At 42.1% G+C, this 21,924-nt stretch overlaps 1 protein-coding gene across 1 annotated transcript in view; it reads left to right on the top strand.

Moving 5' to 3' along the window:
• The window catches only part of LOC117069250 (neurexin-3-beta), a 1,234,533-nt gene that overhangs the window by 60,395 nt on the left and 1,152,214 nt on the right, over positions 1-21,924 (top strand). Inside the window, exons 3-4 of the mRNA XM_033187257.1 lie at positions 10,546-10,984; positions 16,336-16,719. Of these exons, the coding sequence (XP_033043148.1) occupies positions 10,546-10,984; positions 16,336-16,719 (823 nt within the window). The remainder of the gene's footprint in view (positions 1-10,545; positions 10,985-16,335; positions 16,720-21,924) is intronic.

Raw genomic sequence — 21,924 nt, 5'->3', positions numbered from 1 at the left:
GTAAGCACATACTTTGTGTCAGGTATTGAGAGATACAGAGAGAAAAGGCATAGTTTTCTCCCCTTGAGAGGCTCTTGGTCTACTGGAGAAACTGACAATTCCAGCACCATATGATAAATACAATGATAGCAGTTAGAACATGAAGCCATGGGGGCAGAGAGGAAGAAATCAGCTGTGGGTGGGAGTGGAGTGGGTAGAAATATTGGAGAAAGCCTTCTCAAAAGAGGTGATGCCTAAACTGTGCCTCTAGTGACGAATAGTAGTTATCCAGGTAGAGAATCCAGGCAAGGCTTATCCCTGGAATGATAAATTGGAGGACCTGCTGAACTTTTGTCAAGGCTGGTAACAGTGAAGAGAGGACTAGATCAGGAAGAGGTTTTTATATAATACTTCAAAGTTTGCATTTAATTCTGAAGTTGATAAAGAACCACTGAACAATTGGAAGCAGAGAATGACATGTTATTCCCAGACATGTTAACGGTGAGAAAATTAGAGTCATATCTAGTCCTTGGAATAAAAATAACAGTAGTTTCCCAGTGCTTCAGCAAGGTATGTTTTAAATTTTGTCATCTTTTTAATCAAACAGCTTAAGGCTTCCTTTCTACTCTGTTACCTTTTTCCCCTAATTGCATAATGTATATATTTTTAGAACTTTTCATAATCAAGTACCACCTATTCATCTGATCTTCGTTCCTCTGCTTTGTGACATGTAACTTTTACTCTAGTGGAGTTGGTGCTCTCATCAAATATTCTAAGACAGGAGAAAATGTAGGCATCCTCTGGGTAGGTCTGTTTAGTACCTAAGAAAATGCAGGAAATGAGAGTGTGTATGTATTGAGCTTCTACTATGTGCCACACACTTTGCTAAATACAGGGAATGCATTGGTTACCATGTCAGAAACACACAACCCATGTGTTTATGATGCTTAGTTTAGAGGATCGAAACAGTGCCATCCCTGGCAACCAGAGGGCACAGAACTACAATTTCAATAAAGTTTATGGTCTTAGGTTTTTGTACATTAATTGACATGACAAATATATCTCACTCCAATTTTGATATGAAAAAATGTTCCCCCCTTAAGTATCCTTCAACTTTCTCTGTGCATGTTGGTGGCAGCAATTATGTCTCAAGGTCTACCCTCCATGATTTAGCGCTAAAGATACAGTGGTTATTTAGTACATTTACATGGGCTTTTGTTTCTAATATTCTAGTATAGCTAGTCAATTCATATTAACTTGGCTTTTGTGTTAGAGGATAAGAAAGGTGGAGAATAGGTTCATCTCAATTTCTGGCTCTCAGTGACTGGTAGTTAACTGCTGGGAGCACTACCCTGAGATGATTCTGAGGCTTCATCTGGGTTGAGTGGGAGTAGAATGTAAATACATTGATTGATGATGAATGCCATCTACTGGGAAAGGAGGGTAGAGGCACATATTTGCTGACATGGCTCTAAGAAATGGGAGAGCTGCTATCCAGTTGTGTGTGAAAAGATTAACTGGCAACTAGAAACTTTTTTTTTTTTTTTTTTTTTGAGATGGAGTCTCGCTCTGTCGCCCAGGCTGGAGTGTAGTGGCCGGATCTCAGCTCACTGCAAGCTCCGCCTCCCGGGTTTACGCCATTCTCCTGCCTCAGCCTCCCGAGTAGCTGGGACGACAGGCGCCCGCCACCTCGCCCGACTAGTTTTTTGTATTTTTTAGTAGAGACGTGGTTTCACCGTGTTAGCCAGGATGGTCTCGATCTCCTGACCTCGTGATCCGCCCGTCTTGGCCTCCCAAAGTGCTGGGATTACAGGCTTGAGCCACCGCGCCCGGCCGCAACTAGAAACTTAAACTACCCATTGACAAGTTCTATCTTGGAGAACTATGGCCCATACTTGCCAGTTCATGTCTTATGTCTCTGCCTGGGTCTGTCTATGTCAAGTTCTTATTTATTAACTTAGTAGATGCTTAGTAGACTCTGTGAAGATGATAAAGCCTGAAACAGCAAGCCTGTGATAGACTGTGATAGACTGAGCCTTTATAGTATCCTTAATGCTCCAGAAACTTGATTGACTGGAAACTTTTTCTCTTTCTTTTTATTTATTTTTTGTTGAGGTGGAATCTTACTCTGTTGCCCAGGCTGTAATGCAGTGGCATTATCTCTGCCACCCGGGTTCAAGCGATTCTCCTGCCTCAGCCTCTTGAGTAGCTGGGATTACAGGTGATTATCATCACGCCTGGCTAATTTTTGTATTTTTAGTAGAGACCAGGTTTCACCATCTTGGCCAGGCTGGTCGTGAACTCCTGACCTCATGATCTACCTGCCTTGGCCTCCCAAAGTGTTGGGATTACAGGCGTGAGCCGCTGTGCCCAGCCTGGAAACTTTTTCTATGAGATACACAAATACATTGCAGCCTGTTCCTGATCAACTGTTTAAGTGGAATAAAAGTCCTAAGAAAGTTCTTCTTGAGAAGAATAAAATCGAGACCTCCACTCTGAACAGGTATGGAGCATTCAGTAAGGCAAAGAGTCGGAAATCTTGCTTGACTTCTTACTGTCCCCATCTGTAACTGGGCATAAACCTATATGATCATTTTCCTTTCACAAAGAATCCATCAAGTAAATACTCGTTAAAGCCTACGCTTAACTTGATCACCAGTAGTAATGACTTGCATTATCAGTGGGGCTCTCGGGCTGGCACTCATGGCTCTGTGATTCATGAGGGCAGAGTAACTGACTGGCTTACAGCTGTCTCTCTTTTTCTGGCTGGCCTGCCTGCATGCCTACATGACTGAATGGCTTTTTTCAGAATGAGGTATGGACTAAGGATTTTGCACTTCAATGTCAGTTTCCTGGATCTTTTCTTCTACTCCAGCTTGCCATATGTCCCTTTTATCTTTTCCTGGCCTCTCTCTTACAAATAGGGCCATAGATCAGAGAGGATGGCCCCATCTGGTGAAATCTAGCTTTCAGATATGCTTCATTTGACCCATAGAGTGTTGGATTACACAGAATTTTAAAAATTTAATTAACTGTCAACATTGTACTATTGGTTTCAACTTTATCTGGAGTTTTTTTAACCTTTTTTTTGAGCTCTAGAACTTGGACATTTTCTGGCTCCTGCCTTACAAGTCTGAACCTCAGTTCCAGTTTTCTATTTCTGGTGCTTAGTCTTTTATCTTTGGTAGATTCTGACCACTGTTAACAAAATATAAAGCGTGAAAATGGTGGCATCCATCCGATGCAGCATTTGGGACTTTGAGCCCCAGGTTGGGTGTCAGCTGTATCTCAGCAGGTGGAGTTAGTTTACTGACCCCTGTTAGCAAGATCAGAGATGCAGATGTGGCTCTGTTCATGCCAGATATTAGGTTCTTCTGACTTTGGGATCTAAGAGGACCATCTGCTGCCACATTTGTGCTTGGACTTCACTGTCGGAGTTTGATCAATGGCATCCTGTGATAAAAAATGATGTTCATGAATATGAATCTAAATCTGAGCAAGTGTTTGCTGTGTGTGCATCTCATAAATGTCACATTAGGCAATTAAGTATATACAATTTATAAATAAGTACATATAATTTATAAATACATATATGAAGTCAATAAATAATATATGACCTATAAATAAATGTATAAAGCTATGATTTTATAGTTTATTAAATTCAGAGTTTTTCTTTTGTTGTCGCCCTGCCTCTTAGGCTTGACAATTGGCTTAGAAATTATCCTCAGTGACAATCTTTTTCTTCTTTTTTTTGTCTCACTCTGTCACCCAGGCTGGAGTGTAGTGGTGCGATCTCAGCTCACTGCAACCTCCAACTCCGGAGTTCAAGCGATTCTCCCACTGCAAGCGCCCGAGTAGCTTGGATTACAGGCATACCCCACCACACCTGCTAATTTCTGTATTTTTAGTAGAGATGGGGTTTCATCATGTTGGCCAGGCTGGTCTTGAACTCCTGGCCTCAAGTGATCCACGTGACTCGGCCTCCCAAAGTGCTGGGATTACAGGCGAGAGCCCCTTTGCCCAGCCTGAATCTTTCCTTCTTAATAACTCCATGCTATACTGTCTGTTGATTTATTCTGGCTTTTCTCAGTAAATAACAAAATTAATGGTGATCACTACCACTTACTTAGTGCTTATCAAGAGTCAGAAACTATGTAAAGTTCTTTTATATGTGGGACCATCATCTCCTTTATTTCTTACAATCCTGTGAAGTAAGATACTATCTACATTCTACAGTAGAAGAACATAGGCTGAGACAAGTTAAATACCATGCCCAACGTAACACGGTAAGGTGTCCAAACCCTAGTTAGGGTGCCTCCAAAGGTCATGATCTTAACCATGGCGCTATACTGCTACTGCAATCTAACATCTAATTTAATAAAGATATGAACATTTGGTAAGCACCTATATAGTTAGGAGCAATTTCAGAATTTAAAAGGTGTAATTCATATTTCTTATTCATAAGGTGTTTGACATCTATTGAAAAGACCAAACTTGTGCTGTACAAAGATAACAAAGTTGAGAGTTTTAAGTGACAGGGAGTGGAGTGGACAGTTTAGAGGAGGGAGAAATCACAGCAGGCCCAAGTCATCGGCTGCCTGAGGGAAAGAAGGGAAGTGGGGCAGAGACAGTGGGATGTGTGATTCCGTAGACACCCCAGAAGCAAGATTCTTTCACAACACTTCTTAGTCATTATTTTACCCTGAGTAGGAACATTACACAATAATAAGATTAGCCCAAAAGTTTTATCTAGAAGCTGTATCATCCTGGAAGCTGAAGAGAAAAAGTTCATTTCATTATTTTCTATTGTCAAAGGATTAAATTTGGGAGGGAGATAAGTATATCTTTATTTTTTGCTTGTTGTGAGTAAACTACTTTGCAGTTAGGTATACAGTGGAAAAGCTTTATTGAGATTTGTAGCCAACTCTGCTCCACTCACGAGTGCCCCAATACTGGCTTCTCCACCATTCCATTTCTCCAGCTTCAGAAAATGTCCCCAGCGTCCTTACTTTCAAACCTTCTCCACTGATGTGGAGTGGATCATCGGTGCTCAGGCCTCAAGTCACAAACCTGTGAATGGCATGGTCTTATCCGCTGACCTGGTGTTTTTTATTGAAGTTGTCCTCTATGCAGATACTTTAAAAACAAGAGAAAAGAAAGACCAGGTGGTAAACTTCCTATTTCTTGGCGGGAGAAATAGTGCCAAGAAGTCATCTGGGTACTCCAGGGCACATGCCTACGTCCTCTCATTCTTTCTAGTTCCCTTGCTGGAGTGCATAGGGATGGGGCATTTACAACAGAACATATGGAAACACATTCTCAGAAAGGTGAGAACAGAGTGGCCTGGGATAAGATGGCAGAGGGAGAGAAGAAAATACTTCTCTGAGTGGGGACTATCTCTAATTCTTGGTTTATTCTCATGCACCTTCCTTCTAACTCAAATACCTTGGAAGAATTTGAAGTAATAAGTGCATCATGCAGGGTTAGAATACTCTCTCTTTTTCCAATCAAGTGGGTTGGGCAATAGGGCAGACAGCTTCCTCACTGGTAGGTAATAAAAGGATTTATCAGACTGTGGGATCACCAAGTACCAGAGTAGCCAGGGAAATTCTCAAATGGATTTGAAAATCTTGGTGAAGGGGCATCATTTAGAGAGGCTGGAGAGAAGAGAGAGGCACTGCAGCCTAGGAAACCCAGTGAACAAAAATGCAGAAGCAATAACACCTGGGTTCATACGGAAGGCTTTGAGGTGATCCGTAAGTGGGGAGGTATAGACATCCATTAGAAATGGATTTTACAGGAGGTGAAGGGCTTTGCACATTGAGATGGACTTGGGTGTGGTTTTTGTGCATGACTAAGGAGTTTCTGCTTTGTGTGTAGGCATGGGTTACAGGAGGGCCTAGAAATTGCCCTCTTGGAGCATATCATTACCCCAGTGCAGTCAGAGAGATAAGGGCTCAAGTCCTGTTTATGCATTTAATAGCCTACATGATCTTGGGCAAGTATGTATCCCTGCTGAGCCCCATGTCTGTAAAATGGGGCTAATGCTACCTATTTCATTTGCTTATTGTGTATGATATAAAACAGTGTTTGCAAAGTACCTGGCACATGATAGACTCAATTTTTATTACATTGTTCCGGCTCTCAGCTTGTCTTACTCCTGGTATTGTTCCTGTATGTCTCTGTATTAAAGATCATGGAGGAATACAAGTATTTTTTTTCCTGAGGGACTTTGTCTTAACTCTGAGATTCTTTCCTTAGCTGTTTTACTCTCTGGTCTCCTAAGCATGAGTTATGTGTCAAAACAGCAGTCTTTACAAGCCCATGGGTGGGATAGTAAGACCAGCTTGTCACTGTTTGTGACTCTGTTTCTGTACCTCCCAGCATGTGTGACATCTTCCCCCATAGGGAGTCATTTCTACTTTGTCTTTAATTTCTCCTCGCAGAGGCAACTTGTCAGCCAAGGCTGCTTTCTGTCACTTGATGCCACATCTCTTCCTAGTTCAGCCAGCCATTTGGGGACATTCATTTAGTTGACAGTCTGATTTTACAGAGAACATTGTACCAGACACTGATTTGCCTTGTAAGGGGGTCCAGCAGGGTTTCCTGCCTCCATGCTGACCCAGGGTGCCAGTACACTTCTGCATGGCTGTGGCTGTGGTTCTGCACAGAGCAGGTGGGGAAGGTGAAGATATTAACAATGGAGAGTCCCAGTTGAGCATCACTGGGCTACAAGTCCCTTGCCCTCCTGTCCTTTTCCTCTTGGTAGAAAAACCTTCACAGAACCTCAGTTCAGGACCCTGTCCATTTCCAACAGAAACTCAACACCATGGGTGATGAAGATAACAGGATTATTTCTTCCTAGTTTTGTGTGCCAGTTTAGAATTGTTGTGTCCTACTATGTCTAACATCCCCGTTTGATCTTGACAACAGCCCTGTGGGGTGGGAAAGAGGGACAGTTTGTAGAACAGATATCCAGGCTCTTACCTTTGAAATAAATAAAATGGGACTCAGAAGGGTTATTCAGCTGTCAGTGAGAGTGATGTTGGCTTTTTATTCACAACAGTGAAAATTCGGTATAAATAGACAGGTAATTTCAGGGCCATGGAGTAGATAGAGCACTCACCTTCAAAGAGCCTTTGAGAGAAGTCTGGTTATCTCTGTCTGGCCAGTTTCTGGCCCTTGATTCTCTTACCTATCTCTTCAGAAATCTTCATTCCAGCTATTCACCTTCCCTCCCAGTCTCAGTCAGGTACCCTTCTCGCAGAAGAGTTCCTCTTCACTGCTCTTGTATGTTGTTAAAAGCCTTTTTTTTTCCCCTCCTTTTTATTCTGTCCCCAGCCTCCTGTAGGAATGCCTGATCTCTCTTTCTGTGTATTGTTCCATGGAGCCAAGCCTCCTTCTGTCCCTTGGGGATGACCTATTGTTATACATTAATAATTAACCTTTACTAGGAACTCTAGTCATAGGCATTTAACCCAAATGCAGAAAAAGCCAAAGTTTGTTTATGACAAAGAGATCTCACACACTGAGGTATAATAGCGAGGGTTAGAAAGGAGAAGCTGACGCTCATTAAACTTTTATGATTTCTTTTCTGGTTTACTCACTTGAGTGATTGCCTGAGGATCCTGCAATATTTCCCTTTGTACATGGTCAGCCCAGTTTAGCTAAAATGAAAAATTCCGCTTTTGAATTGTGAAATTGAGCATGCATGACTTTCCATGTAATGTTAAAGCCTCACAGGTGCTGCTAGTGGGGCCTGGTTCAGAGCATGTGGACCCTGGGGCTCAAATGCCTAGGTTCAAGTCCTGCTCTGCCACTTTATCAGCTGTGTGCCTGTGGGCTGGTTCCCTAACTACTCTCTGTGTTCGTTTTCTGCATCTGTAAAATAAGGGAATGATTACAGGTATCTCAAATGGGTGTTGTCTGTATCTAATGGGATGGACAGGTGTTAAATCCTTACTATGGTGCCTGGTAGTAGGTGCTGAATAAGGGTTAGTATCATTATTTTCAATGTTATTGACTATGGTTAGGTCCATGGTCAAGGTTACATAATAGCAAGTCATTTTCAATGCTTCGTCATGGTTATATATCACTCTTACAATACCCATTAGAATGCAAACCACTTTGCTTGATTCTCTTCTGCTGATGGGAGATGGGAACTAATTCTAAACTTGGATATGAGGGATTATATGATATGTGCTGGAATGACCCATCCAATTAACTTTCTCTCACAGATATGGACAGATGAGGCTTATTTTAGAAATTAGCCATTGTTGTTTTGGAGATGATAATATAACCTTTTCAGGGCTGTGGAAAGAACAAAATGAGATTAACAGTAACCCTCCAAAGAGCTGTGACTTTTGTGCCCTGATGATATTCCATTCCTAAGTGCTTCACATGTTTTAAATCATTTTATTATTACAAAATAGTTTGTTTATTCCTATATTCCCAATTTCAGGGGAGGAAACAGATGCAGAAAATTTACTTTGCCAAAGTCACATAGCTTGTAAGTAGTAAATGTGGAATTCAAACCTAAATCTGGGTCCTGACTTAGAATTTGAATAAGGCAATATAAAGAAAATAGCAAAGTAGTTGGTATGCTCAATATTCAGATCCTTGTATATTTCCCTTCCATTGTTTTCTGCTTATTAAGTTTTTATGGATATGACATTGCTCAGAGATCAGAGCACCAAAAACCATTCTAGGGTACTATATCAAATTTCAGTTCGAATAAGAGTAAAACTTTTGTGAAATTCTAATTTCAGGGAGAAAGATTAATTTCTGCTTTTAGATGGATTATACCTGGTTTAGAAAATCATAACAGACTTTTTTTCCATAGGTTATTGGGGTTGATGTGGTGTTTGGTTACATGAGCAAGTTCTTAAGTGGTTATTTGTGAGATTTTGGTGCACTCATCACCCAAGCAGTATACACTGCACCCTATTTGTAGTCTTTTATTCCTCACCCTCATCGCACCTTTTCCCGCAAGTCCCCAAAGTCCATGTATCATTCTTATGCCTTTGTGTCTTCATAGCTTAGCTCCCACATATCAGTGAGATCATACGACGTTTGGTTTTCCATTCCTGAGTTACTTCGCTTAGAATAATAGTTTCTAGTCTTATCCAGGTCACTGCAAACGCAATTAATTCATTTCTTTTTATGGCTGAGTAGTAGTCATATATGTGTGTGTGTGTGTGTGTGTGTGTGTGTGTGTATATACATACACACATATATACACACATATATATACACACACATATATATATGTATGTGTATATGTATATCACAGTTTTTTAATCTACTTGTTGATTGCTGAGCATTTGGGTTGGTTCCATGATTTTGCAATTGCAAATTGTGCTGCTATAAACATGCGTGTGCAAGTACCTTTTTCGTATAATGACTTCTTTTTCTCTGGGTAGTGGGATTGCTGGATCAAATGGTAGTTCTACTTTTAGTTCTTTAAGGAATCTCCACACTGTTTTCCATAGAGGCTGTTAGATAGTCATAACAGATTTTTTTAACTGTCATCCTCACTTTCTCCACCTACTGCAGGACAGTGGCCATGGCTTTGCAGAAGTGTACACTAACCTTGGGTAGGGCACGGAGGCAGAAAGCTCTGCTGGGCCTCCTTACAAGGTGAATTAGTATCTGGTTCAGTATTCTTTGTAAAATCAGACTCTCAACTAAATCAATGTCCCTGACTGACTGACTGACTGACTGAAATAGGGCTTCAGGGTGTCTCATTCTACCACTATACAGAGGGCACATGCAATGTGGAAAAAATAAAAGCAAAAACAGACCTCTGTCCCCACCAGCTTTTAACACGTAATCTTTTCTTTAAAGTAACACATCCGCATGGTTGAAAAAAAGTCTAACACTACAAGAGGGCACAGTGAAAAGTAAGTCACCCTCCCATTCCAGAATATTAATCCCACAAATATACTCCCCAATGACAATTTTATAGTTACAAAGAGACTTTATGCTTACTGGAGCATATATACATACAATGCCCCCACATCCCCACACTTTTACACAATGATAGCATAATGCACCCTCTATCCTGTTCCTTGACAATTTCACTTAACAATGTGACTTGGAGAGCTTCCACATCAAAACCAAAAGCAATACCTTGTTTGCAAGGCCTGCCTAATATTCCATTATAAAGCTGCGCCATCTGCTATTGATGGTCATTTAGGTTGTTTCTGGTGTTTTACTAAGGATGCTTCAGTAAATCACTTTGTATGAGGTATGTGAATCCATGCAACTCAATCTCTCTTGATTTTTATTTGCAAGCTTATGTTGTGTAACTTTCTGACAACACAAGAAATTGTCCAGGAGACAAGAGAAATTCTGTAGAAATATAGAGGCTTTTTTAGAGCTTGGGTGCACATCAGATGTTTCTTCAGATACTTTTTTGATTCCTGTGTCTCATTGTTTCTCATGTTGTTTTGAACTATGTCCTGAAGCCTCTTCTTGGGTCATTTTTCCAGGTGCCCAGTGAGTGATGGATAGATACTGTTTGCAAGATTGATTCACATGGCACTTTTGTTTGGCTTTTGACAGGTTGTTTATAAGAATAATGACATCCGTCTGGAGCTGTCTCGCCTGGCCCGAATTGGGGATACCAAGATGAAAATCTATGGCGAAGTTGTGTTTAAGTGTGAGAATGTGGCCACACTGGACCCCATCAACTTCGAGACCCCAGAGGCTTACATCAGCTTGCCCAAGTGGAACACTAAGCGTATGGGCTCCATCTCCTTTGACTTCCGTACCACTGAGCCCAATGGCCTGATCCTCTTCACTCATGGAAAGCCCCAAGAGAGGAAGGATGCTCGGAGCCAAAAGAACACAAAAGTAGACTTCTTTGCTGTGGAGCTCCTTGATGGCAACCTGTACTTGCTGCTTGACATGGGCTCTGGCACCATCAAAGTGAAAGCCACTCAGAAGAAAGCCAATGATGGGGAATGGTACCATGTGGACATTCAGCGAGATGGCAGATCAGGTAGGAAGAGGCAGGATGTGTGACTGAAACTAGACAAAAGCTGTAGCTTCTCAGTTTGTTTTTTGGCTTTATATTTCTTAATTTTCGCTCTTGCATACTTGTTGATTCTTTTGCTACTCTCTTTAATGGCTGTTGTAAAATTATGTTTCTGAAAAGATACCTGTCTCATAGATGGCTCACATTCTCCACTTATCTCTCTTGTCACTCACTGCACAATTGTCTCAGTGATAGCTCTATGATCCGGGAGCTAAGGATGGTTTTACAAGTAGCATTTCCAGTGCTGCCAGAGCAACTCTCATGTCACTGGTGTGATCTGCCCCCATTCCCCCATTCTTTGCTTCTCTTTTTCCTCATCACCATGGAAACCGATTGTGACATCATTATGTGATTATTCTGTAGGATAAACTTCACTGTGCAAGAGTTAATGCAACAATACACCCTTCAATAATTGGCAAGAGTCATGTTGCACGGAGAAATTATGACAAGAAAGGAAAAGGCAAATTGATTTTTCCTGAAGATACATTCAATTTAAAGCCTTCCTTTGGTGTAAAAGCCTATATTTCACTCTTTGTTCAGACCTCACTAACTCTCTCTTCCTCTTCATAACCTTTTACATTTTGTTTAAATGGCTTCGTTTCTGTAGCTGCAGATCAAACAAGCTAGCCCCAGGCAGTACATAGCTACTGTGCAATAGTAACAAAGTGGGGGTAGGGGTGGGGCAAAATAGTCAGGGATTTTTGAATGCCTGGACAGTCTGCCTAGCTTTCTATGGAGCATGTGGCAATGGAAGTCACATTCTGTGCTATCGGAAAGGGCATTTTCCCAAGAGCAGTAATTAGAGCATTAGCATTTCAGACTCATTTCCTGGTTCTCCATTTAGGTAGGATGTACTCAAGAAGGGTCTTGGCTTCATGTGCCATATTTATAGAGACTGACTCTCCCGATGAACATTAAAAAGTCTTTATTTGGGTATTTTCTTTCTAGGTACATTTGGCCAGTAAGAGAGAGCAGTAAGTTCCCCAAAAGACTGAAACTGGGAGTGACTGAGCTTTGGTGGGTTGACTTTTCTGCATAATTCCAAAGCTAGGCTGATGGCAGAGATAGCAACATTGCCCTTAGGAAGAGCTGGATGGATTCTTTGCAGAGGGCAGACGGGTGGCAGATTGCTGCCCTGGCCATTTTATTGCCCAGTAGAAATCTTTATTGGTTGTCTGAAATCTGATCAGAACCAAGAGCCTTCAAATTAAATATGCTCGTTAAGCAAGAATGAATAGTGTTCTTTTTACACAGAAAAACACCCCCAAAATTAATTTCTTTGGAGGCTAAATCCCGCCACACTCCCCATCCTTCTTCTTCTTCTTTTCTTTCTTTTTCTCTGTTTTTCAGTGAAATGACAGCAAGGGCAGAGTCAGAAAGCTGTTCCAGAATTATAAAGAGAACATTGCTGTTGGTTTTTAAGAGCATGTGTTTGGGATCTCTGAGGTTAGGTCATGGTGGACAGGTTTTGTGTCTGACTAACCTAGACCTTGGCACAGCATAAAAGTTACCTACCCATGTCACAGGTAGGCTAAAACACACAAAATTGCCGTATGTTCATTTCTGTCTGCTCCTAATACAATATATTTTTTTCAAGTAGTGGAACAATTTTTGTTGTTTGAACCACTGGTGGACCCAACTTCAACAAATATGTTTGAATTTCAGAAGTCTTTTTTTTTTTTTTTTTTTTGAGACGGAGTCTCGCTCTGTTGCCCAAACTGGAGTGCAGTGGCCGGATCTCAGCTTACTGCAAGCTCCGCCTTTCGGGTTCACGCCATTCTCCTGCCTCAGCCTCCCCAGTAGCTGGGACTACAGGCGCCTGCCACCTCGCCCGGCTAGTTTTTTAGTAGAGACGGAGTTTCACCGGGTGAGCCAGGATGGTCTCGATCTCCTGACCTCGTGATCCGCCCGTCTCGGCCTCCCAAAGTGCTGGGATTACAGGCTTGGGCCACCGCGCCCGGCCCTGAATTTCAGAAGTCTTAAATTTCATACCTGGGAGCTAAAGCACTGGCTAATTCTTTTTTTTTTTTTTTTTTGAGACAGAGTTTCTCACTTGCTGCCCAGGCTGGAGTACAATGGAGCAGTCTCAGCTCCTGCAAACTCTACCTTCCAGGTTCAAGTGATTCTCCTGCCTTACCTCCCACGTAGCTGGGATTACAGGCACCTTCCACCATGCCTGGCTAATTTTTGTATATTTAGTAGAGACAGGGTGTCACCATGTTGGCCAGGCTGATCTCGAACTCCTGACCTCAGGTGATCCACCCACCTTGGCCTCCGAAAGTGCTGGGATTACAGGCGTGAGCCACCACGCCCGGCCTGGCCAGTTTTTTGAACTACTGATGAATTTGATCAAAGCCTATAAAAATGTACTGAGTACACAAACAATTGTCCCATGAAAGCAGTATAATCTAAAATTTTAATGCAATCTGTTAGACTTTCATTTTTTTCATGAGAATGTTTTCTGGTAACTTGTTTTAGATTATAAATCTATACTAAAGAGTAGTTATAAAAACAAGTGTATCTAAATGTGGTGCCTCCTTCCCTGATAATCTTGAAGAATGATGACTAACAGTGATCTAGAAAAACTTTTATAATCACTCCTCACTTGGGCAAGTGAGTCTTAGAACTTGTTAAGTGCATTCAAAACTGTTATGGTCACACATTCAGAGGACAGATTCTCCTTGGGTTGTCTTTAAGGCTCTAAAATTTAAATTGATTCTAGTATTGTCCCTACTTGGCAATAGATGTCCCCCCGTTTTAGTTGGTGATCAGATTAGCCCTGTGGACATGTGAGGGGTAAAGAAAGAAAACTATGCAACAGAGAAAATAGTAAGAGATACAGACCTCAACTTCCTCCTTTGTAAGTAGAGAAAATAATAACTCTTACCTCCCAAGATTGTTTTGAGGTCAAGTCCAAAAATGCACATAAAATAGTTAAAATGGTGGCCAGGACATTATTGTTGTTATATGTGTTTGAAAGATTAAAAAACAAAAGGCAAAGCCTATTTCTCTAGGAGAAAACTTCTAGGAGGGAGTAGGGAAGCAGATTGTTAAATTCCCCTTAATATCCTTTCTATGTTTCTATTCTTGTGTTGACTTTGTACTTTATTTATGTTTTTAACTTTATTTAATTAAATTTTTTGAGAGCTAGTCTAGCTCTGCCACCCAGATTGGAGTGCAGTGGCATGATCTCAGCTCTCTGCAATCCCTGCCTCCCGGGTCCAAGGAATTCTCCTGCCTCAGCCTCTCGAGTAGCTGGGATTACAGGTGCCTGCGACCACACCTGGTTAATTTTTGTATTTTTAGTAGACACGGGGTTTCACCATGTTGGCCAGGTTGGTCTTGAACACCTGACCTCAAGTGATCTGCCCTCCTCGGTCTCCCAAAGTGCTGGGATTACAGGTGTGAGCCACTGCGTCCGGTCGACTTTGCACTTTAAAGTGTATATGTTTTATTCTTGATCTCATTTGATCTTCACAGCCCTTCAGGTTATATACCCTTCATAGCTGAAGAAACTGAGAATCAGACAGAGGTGAAGGCTGACTGATGGATGGCATGACCCATTTATCTTGATACCAATAAAGCACATCAATAATAATAAATACCTATTTTTAAATTTCTGACAGGATGTTTAGATATCACCTAGTCCATTTCCTTAATTTTCCAGTTCGGGAAATTGAGCCATAAAGTGGTTCAGGGACTGGCCTAGGGTCATAAAGACATTTAGGACTAGAATCCCTGTTCTCAAGGTCCCAGGTTAGCTTGTGGGGTTTCATCTTCTACAATCTCATTCGATGCTGTCCAAACTCCATCCCCTTCCTGGCTCTGCTTATCTCTGACTTGATCTCCTGCTCACCCCCTCTTGCCTTCTCTGTCCTAGCCACACTACTTCCTACCTCAGGAAGGTAGGTTCCATCCCCTCTGCCTGGCACGCTCTCTCTTTTGGACTTTGCATGGCTGGATCCTTCTCAACATTCTGGTTTCAGCTTAACTTTTACCTGCCTAGAGAGACCTTCAGTGACTCTACATTTTAAAGTAGAATGCGTGAGCAGCTAGCACACTACCCATTTTATTCTTTTCCTAGCACCTGCCCTTAGCTAATTTATTTCATTTATTAGGTTACTTATTGTATTAGTCCATTCTCATGCTGCTAATAAAGACATACCCAAGACTGGATAATTTATAAAGGAAAGATGTTTAATTGAATCACTGTTCAGCATGGCTGGGGAGGCCTCAGTATATTTACAATCATGGTGGAAGGAGAAGCAAACACGTCCTTCTTCACATGGCAGCAGGAGAGACAGAAGTGCAGTGCCAGCCAGAGAAATGCCAGATACTTATAAAACCAGCACATCTTGTGAGAACTCATTCATTATCATGAGAACAGCATGGAGGTAACTGTCCCCATGATTCAATTCGCTTCCCACCAGGTCTGCCCCACAACATGCAGGGATTATGGGAACCACAATTCAAAATGAGATTTGGGTGGGAACACAGCCAAACCATATCATTTATTTTCTGTCCCTCTGTTCTGGAACATCTGCTCAGTGAGAGGAGAGACATGCCTATCAAGTTCATCTCAGTGCCTAGAACTATACCAGAGACAGAATAGGTCTTCCATACACAGTTATTAAATGATTAAATAAGGAATAATGTTTCAGTTAAAATGTATCACAGGGAATGCTCAAAATATTCACTGGCAGGGTTGGTAGTGAATGCCCAATCTAGAGAGTACCAGTGCGTGGAGGGAGAGACAGAAGAGGAAGTTCCATCTTTTCGGGGTTGGTGAGCCCTTGAAGAAAACCCAGGCAAACATACAGAGGCCTCGTTCTGTCTCAGTCACTCTTAAAAGTACTTTGCATATATTTGCTCATTTAATCACATCAACCTATGAGGTAGGGACAGTTATTTTCCCATTTTACAAATGAGGAAACTGAGGCACAGGAAGGTGAAGTCACTTCTTCAAGGTTATACAGCTCATACATGTTAGAGCTGGAATTTAAATACAGGCAGGAACTGTGCTGCTCTCAACCTGTATGGTCTCAGTCAAGAGGGTTAAGTAGAGAAAAGATACACTAGATGTCAGGTCACTGAGATTTTCCTGGGTCTTCCTAAGGGCCAGGTTGACTTACCTGGCAGAGATTGGAACCAAGCGGCCTACATTGTCTTTTCCATTGTCTTGTAACATCCAGTTCTCTTGCTTGCATTGTTCTTTCCTGGCCAGCCAGTGGCTGGTCTCAGCACTCACCTGTTGGGCTTCTTTCATTTGGTTAAGCAACTGGCAGACTCACCTGAGATCTGTCTTCCCACCCCAGGTACTATATCAGTGAACAGCAGGCGCACGCCATTCACCGCCAGCGGGGAGAGTGAGATCCTGGACCTGGAAGGAGACATGTACCTGGGAGGGCTGCCAGAGAACCGTGCTGGCCTTATTCTCCCCACCGAGCTGTGGACTGCCATGCTCAACTATGGCTACGTGGGCTGCATTCGCGACTTGTTCATTGATGGGCGCAGCAAGAACATTCGACAGCTAGCAGAGATGCAGAACGCTGCGGGTGTCAAGTCCTCCTGTTCACGGATGAGCGCCAAGCAGTGTGACAGCTACCCCTGCAAGAACAATGCTGTGTGCAAGGACGGCTGGAATCGCTTCATCTGTGACTGCACCGGTACTGGATACTGGGGAAGAACCTGCGAAAGGGGTGAGTCAGCCTGGAGGATGGCAAGTGAGGGCCTGAGTGGGGCTGGTGTCTTATAGTTGGATCCCTGGACAGCCCAAGCCTTTGCACCCACCTGCACTTTCTTTCTTCCAAGAGTTTTTGGGTTTACTGATTTCCAGATCGCACCCTTTCTAGTTCTGAATGCTTGGATTTGTTTGGCTAAGACTGAGTTGCAGAAAGGGAAGCTTTTTTTTTTTTTTTTTTTTTTTGAGACGGAGTCTCGCTCTGTCACCCAAGCTGGAGTGCACTGGCCAGATCTCAGCTCACTGCAAGCTCCGCCTCCCGGGTTCACGCCATTCTCCTGCCTCAGCCTCCCGAGTAGCTGGGACTACAGGCGCCCGCCACCTCGCCCGGCTATTTTTTTTTTTGTATTTTTTAGTAGAGACGGGGTTTCACCGTGTTAGCCAGGATGGTCTCGATCTCCTGACCTTGTGATCCGCCCGCCTCGGCCTCCCAAAGTGCTGGGATTACAGGGGAAGCTTTCTAATAAATATTACTGTGATTATGATACTTTTTGATTAAATATTTTTTATTTAGAGAGGATAAATAATTCTCTTTTGGGACTCCAAGGGGGACTAGCCAACTGGCTGTTTTATTCATTCATTTGATTTGTGCTTCTTTAGTGCTTTCTACAGGCTAACTCCTGGGTTCAGCTTTAGAAATACAATGTTGAACAAGACAGATTCATCTCTGTTTTTATGGAGCTTGCTGCCTAGTGGAATACTTAGCCATTGAATAACTGATTACAAACATGGTGAGTTTTATAAGAGGCAGAGTGATGTATTGGTTAAGAACATAAACTCTGGGACCAGACTGGGTGAGAAATCTAGCCCTCATACAGTGATGGTAATTTCATCATGGTAGTCAATATCTTTGAGACTTGACTTCCTCATTTGTAAAATAGAAATGATCAGGCACCTACCTCACAAGATACTGATGATGATTAAATGAGTTAATAGGTTCCTGAGCATTTAATGTTAGTGATTATTATAGTCATAATTATTCTCATCAGCATCATTAAAGAGAAGGTATAGAGAAGCTTGGGAGGCCCTTGCAAGGAGACCCAACATACTATACAGGTTCACCGTATAGTGAGCAACTCTGACACAGTTGAGGACTTGAACAAAGTCCAGAATGAACTGGATGCTTTGTTCCTTTCTGAAAAATGTCCAGAATGGAATTGGGGAACTGTGGAGGCGGGGAGGAGGGGCATGAGAGGGGACCAAAGAGATGAGGGCTGACCCTGTAGACCAGGTCAGAATGCTGGGAGGATTCCCTTTTCATTCACCACTTCAGTACCTGACAGTTGCACCCGATTTACAGTTTAAGTAAAGGGAAGAGATAAAGGCAAGAAAAGGGACAACATCAACACAAGGAGATTCCTGTCAAGTTGTTTGCAGATTGCAACTTGGGCTATTTTTTTATATGCCAAGCACACTGAATCAAGTCCACAGGCTGTCAGCTTCTAAATTCTATGAAAGGATAATTTGCATCAAGACCAAGTTTTTGCTAAGGGTATAGCTTTAGGGCTTCGAGAATGCTGTACCTGTATAGACATAGTTCTTGCCCTTAAGAAGTTTATCATTTATGTAGCTGAGGAGTTCAGACATCTATATAATAAGCTGTAATAAGATGATGTAAGACAGTAGCATGTTAGAAAAGAAGGACATAGAGATTTAGAGAAGAGAAGAACGTTTTGAGAAGAGACCTGCGGGGTCTCATCTCTACAGACCAGTGGCCAGTGGCCAGAAATTGTCCAACTATCAGAAGATAGGTGATGTGGATGGATCCTGGGCCAGGCCTGGAACAAGGGCTGAATGACCAGTTTTCAAGGCGTGGTTTTTGTGAGGCCAACTGTGGGGCCAACTGTGTTACTAGCTAAGGTATATTTCAAGAGAACTACAAACCTTCTTACAGTCAGATCAGAAATAGAATACAGGACACGAGGACAAAGGAGGAAAAGAGAGCTTTCTTAGAGCATATGGAATTAAAATTAAAATTCACGGAATTTTCAAGTCAGCAACTGCTAGAACAGGAGCTATGATGAGGAAATACCCATGCGGGACAGAAATAGGCCACAAGGGGCTGGTCAGTCTTTCAGGTGCCTGGGCTCTTACCAAATATCTTTGTAGGGTAACCTACTCTGGTGCTGGTTGGGGAAGATAGAAAGGTCATTTTGTCTCTGAGATGCATGAGACAGTTTTGGTGTTTGCCAAAGTGTTGCGGATCTTCTGTTACCCATGAAGGCAATATAAAGGTCATCTCAGACGTCTCACTTCTTCTTCTTGGGTCTCTGCTTAACTCAAGGGCCTTGTGATTGTCAGAGGCAGGACACAGTGACTGTAGCCAGCTGTACAAGGTGTCTCTGAGCTCACCCATTTCAAGGGTGAATCAATGGGAGTTGGTCCAAAACTTGCCAAGAACAGTGAAAGTCACTGCACCTTTTACATTGTCACTTCTGACAAGTCATTGGAAGGCAGCTGATTGGGGATATATGAGGGACAATTATTCTTGGTGCAGTGCAGCCAAGAGTTATCCATTCTGGCCAAATGAGAAGAAGCTTAGCAAATTTAAGATATTTGATGTATACATCGCTCAAATCCCAGACAGTTCAACTGATTGTTTTGTTCCCCTACTAATTGTTTTTTGCCCCTGGATTGTTCCTGACACCATGTTCAGAATGAATCAGTGGAGTGTAAAAATTATAGGACTCTTCTCTGCTAGCAAAGAAAAGTTGAGATTCCCAATGACATTGTTTTTCTTTATTGAAACTGATTCCTTAGTGGAGATTCTTTTGAGTATCTTTTGTTCATTTTTCCTGCAGGACATTGACATAGATTGAAGCCCTGGTGTGTTCCAGGTACTATGTTTGAGGTTAGAAATGCAACAAACAAACAAACCAAAACAGAAACACCAACCTGACACAGCCTTTACTTTTGAACAAGGGGTGTATAGTCCTCCCAGAGAAGCAAAGGGAAATGTGAGAAATGTTTAACATGTGGTCGATGTTATGGCAGATGTCTATAGGGAAACAGTAGGACAAACAGGCAAGAGTGGCCACTTCTATATGGAAGGAGTGATGGCCCAGAGAAGGGGATCCAAGGTTTCTTGGATTTTAGGTCTCCTATTTCTAACTTTAGGCATCCACTCTAGGCACTTCTGAAGAAGAGTGAAGAAAATGTGTTGGGCATTCTCTATACAGGAATGGGATCTTTTTTGGATTAAGGAGCCCTGCACCATTCACCATAACAACGTCAACACAGTCACTCAATTGCCATTCTCTCTCTAATTTTTATTATGTGGAAGCATTCTAGAATCAATTCTAAGCCTAGAGTGGATCATTTGTACTAAATGTGTTAAGCCCAAGACAGTTCTTAAGGCTGTGTGTCCCAGTAGCTCAAACTGTGTTCTCTACTGGAACTTCCTTGGGGGTGAGTCCCTTGGTATCACCAGGCCCATACATGAATGGGAGTGTTAGAAAGAAGCACTTGTGTATATACACTGAAGAAAGCATAGATGGAATGCTGAAAACTGGAGTTTTCATGGCCTAGGTCAGACACTAGACACTACATCAAAATAGCCCAATGACCCAAGCAAAGTCAGCAACAGATACGTCTAAGAGACAATTCCTGGACCAAAGTCATTAGCCAAAGATAAGAGAGTCAGAGAATAAGGCCTGGGAAGTAGAAAGTATTTGTGTATATGATACTAAGATTAATTTGCGTGGGTATATTTCTCTTATAGTACAATTGGATAACTCCTGTTTCTACCCTCATAAGAGTGCTTCTCCTGCTTGCGAAGATGAGCTACTCTAAATCTTGATGTCTACAAATTGGCTTGATATTGTATTTAGATTTTTTTCATCATAATCTGCTGCCATTCTAAGATGTAGCTGTCTCTACTCATCCCAACTGTTTTGCGCTAGTTATTTTGGTTGGCTATTCGTAGTGATGTGAGAGACGTCTCCATGACCTAAAAAGCAAAGGCCTGTTTTAACTACTTAATTCTAATCAGATAGGTTGAAATTCTTTAAAGTCCTGGAAGACCACCTGCCATCCAGTGAAGTCCTGTTGGACAGAGGAAACAGTCTAGCTGGTCTTTAGCCTGCTCTGGAGTTAGTCCTACTTAAGGAGATATGATCACTTGACCTGGGACAACATCTTATCTTTGCTAGTATAGCCAAACTGTCTAGTTCAATTGGTGAGTGTCAAGTTCCAGTAAGGCAAAGCCAAGGGTTTGATTTATTTGTAGGTCATGGAGCTTAAATTTTAGAGCATTGCTGAATCTATGCTCTTTCCTGAATGGCTTTTTCTAAACATATACTGGCATTCATTTGGCAAGAAAGTAAATAAAGCTCAGCATAAGTTCATCTCAATGTCAAGAAAAATAACCTATAGTACAACATTTATCTGACATATGCATCAGCTGAACATGAAGAATACAAATATTTTCACTTCTCTCCAGTGACTCTTGTTCCCGTGGGAAAGGCATGCAGCTGCTGCTCCTCTCCACTGAGGGCCTCCCTTTTTAGGCAACCTTCTATGTGATCCTGGGTAGCAGCAGCAGCAGCAGCAAATGATTCTGCCTGGAAAGGGTGAGACACCAGTCTTCGATGAGGCTGGATTGTGTCACTGAAATGCTACATATATGCCACATGTCATGTCATAGGAAAATGCTAGGGTTGGCAGAGGCCAGGTGTGGTGGCTCATGCCTGTAATCGCAGCACTTTGGGAAGCCGAGGTGGGTGAGTCACCTGAGGTCAGGAGTTCAAGACCAGCCTGGCCAACATGGCAAAACCCCATCTCTACTAAAAATACAAAAATTAGCCGGGTATAATCCCAGCTACTCAGGAGGCTGAGGCACGAGAATCACTTGAACCTGGGAGGTGGAGGTTGCAGTGAGCCAAGACCATGCAGTCGCACTCCAGCCTGGGTGACAGAGTAACTCTGTCTCAAAAAAACAAAAAACAAAAAAACAAAAAAAAAAAAAAAAAAACAAAAAAAAAAAGAAGAAGAAGAAAAGAAAATAGGGAAAATAGTAGGGTTGGTGGATACCATTAGTGTTACCTGTACCTCACTGCTGTTTTGGTAAATGAGGAATTGGAAGCCCTGAGAAGTTAAGTCAATATCAGTTTAACTTGGAATAGCTATAGAATGGTTAGAATTCCTGATTCCTAATCCATCAGGC

Source organism: Trachypithecus francoisi, unplaced genomic scaffold (genome assembly GCF_009764315.1).
Source record: "Trachypithecus francoisi isolate TF-2019V2 unplaced genomic scaffold, Tfra_2.0 Lachesis_group3, whole genome shotgun sequence".
Taxonomy (NCBI): domain Eukaryota; kingdom Metazoa; phylum Chordata; class Mammalia; order Primates; family Cercopithecidae; genus Trachypithecus; species Trachypithecus francoisi.
Note: the sequence above shows the minus strand (reverse complement) of the source record. Positions and strands in the feature narration are given on the sequence as shown.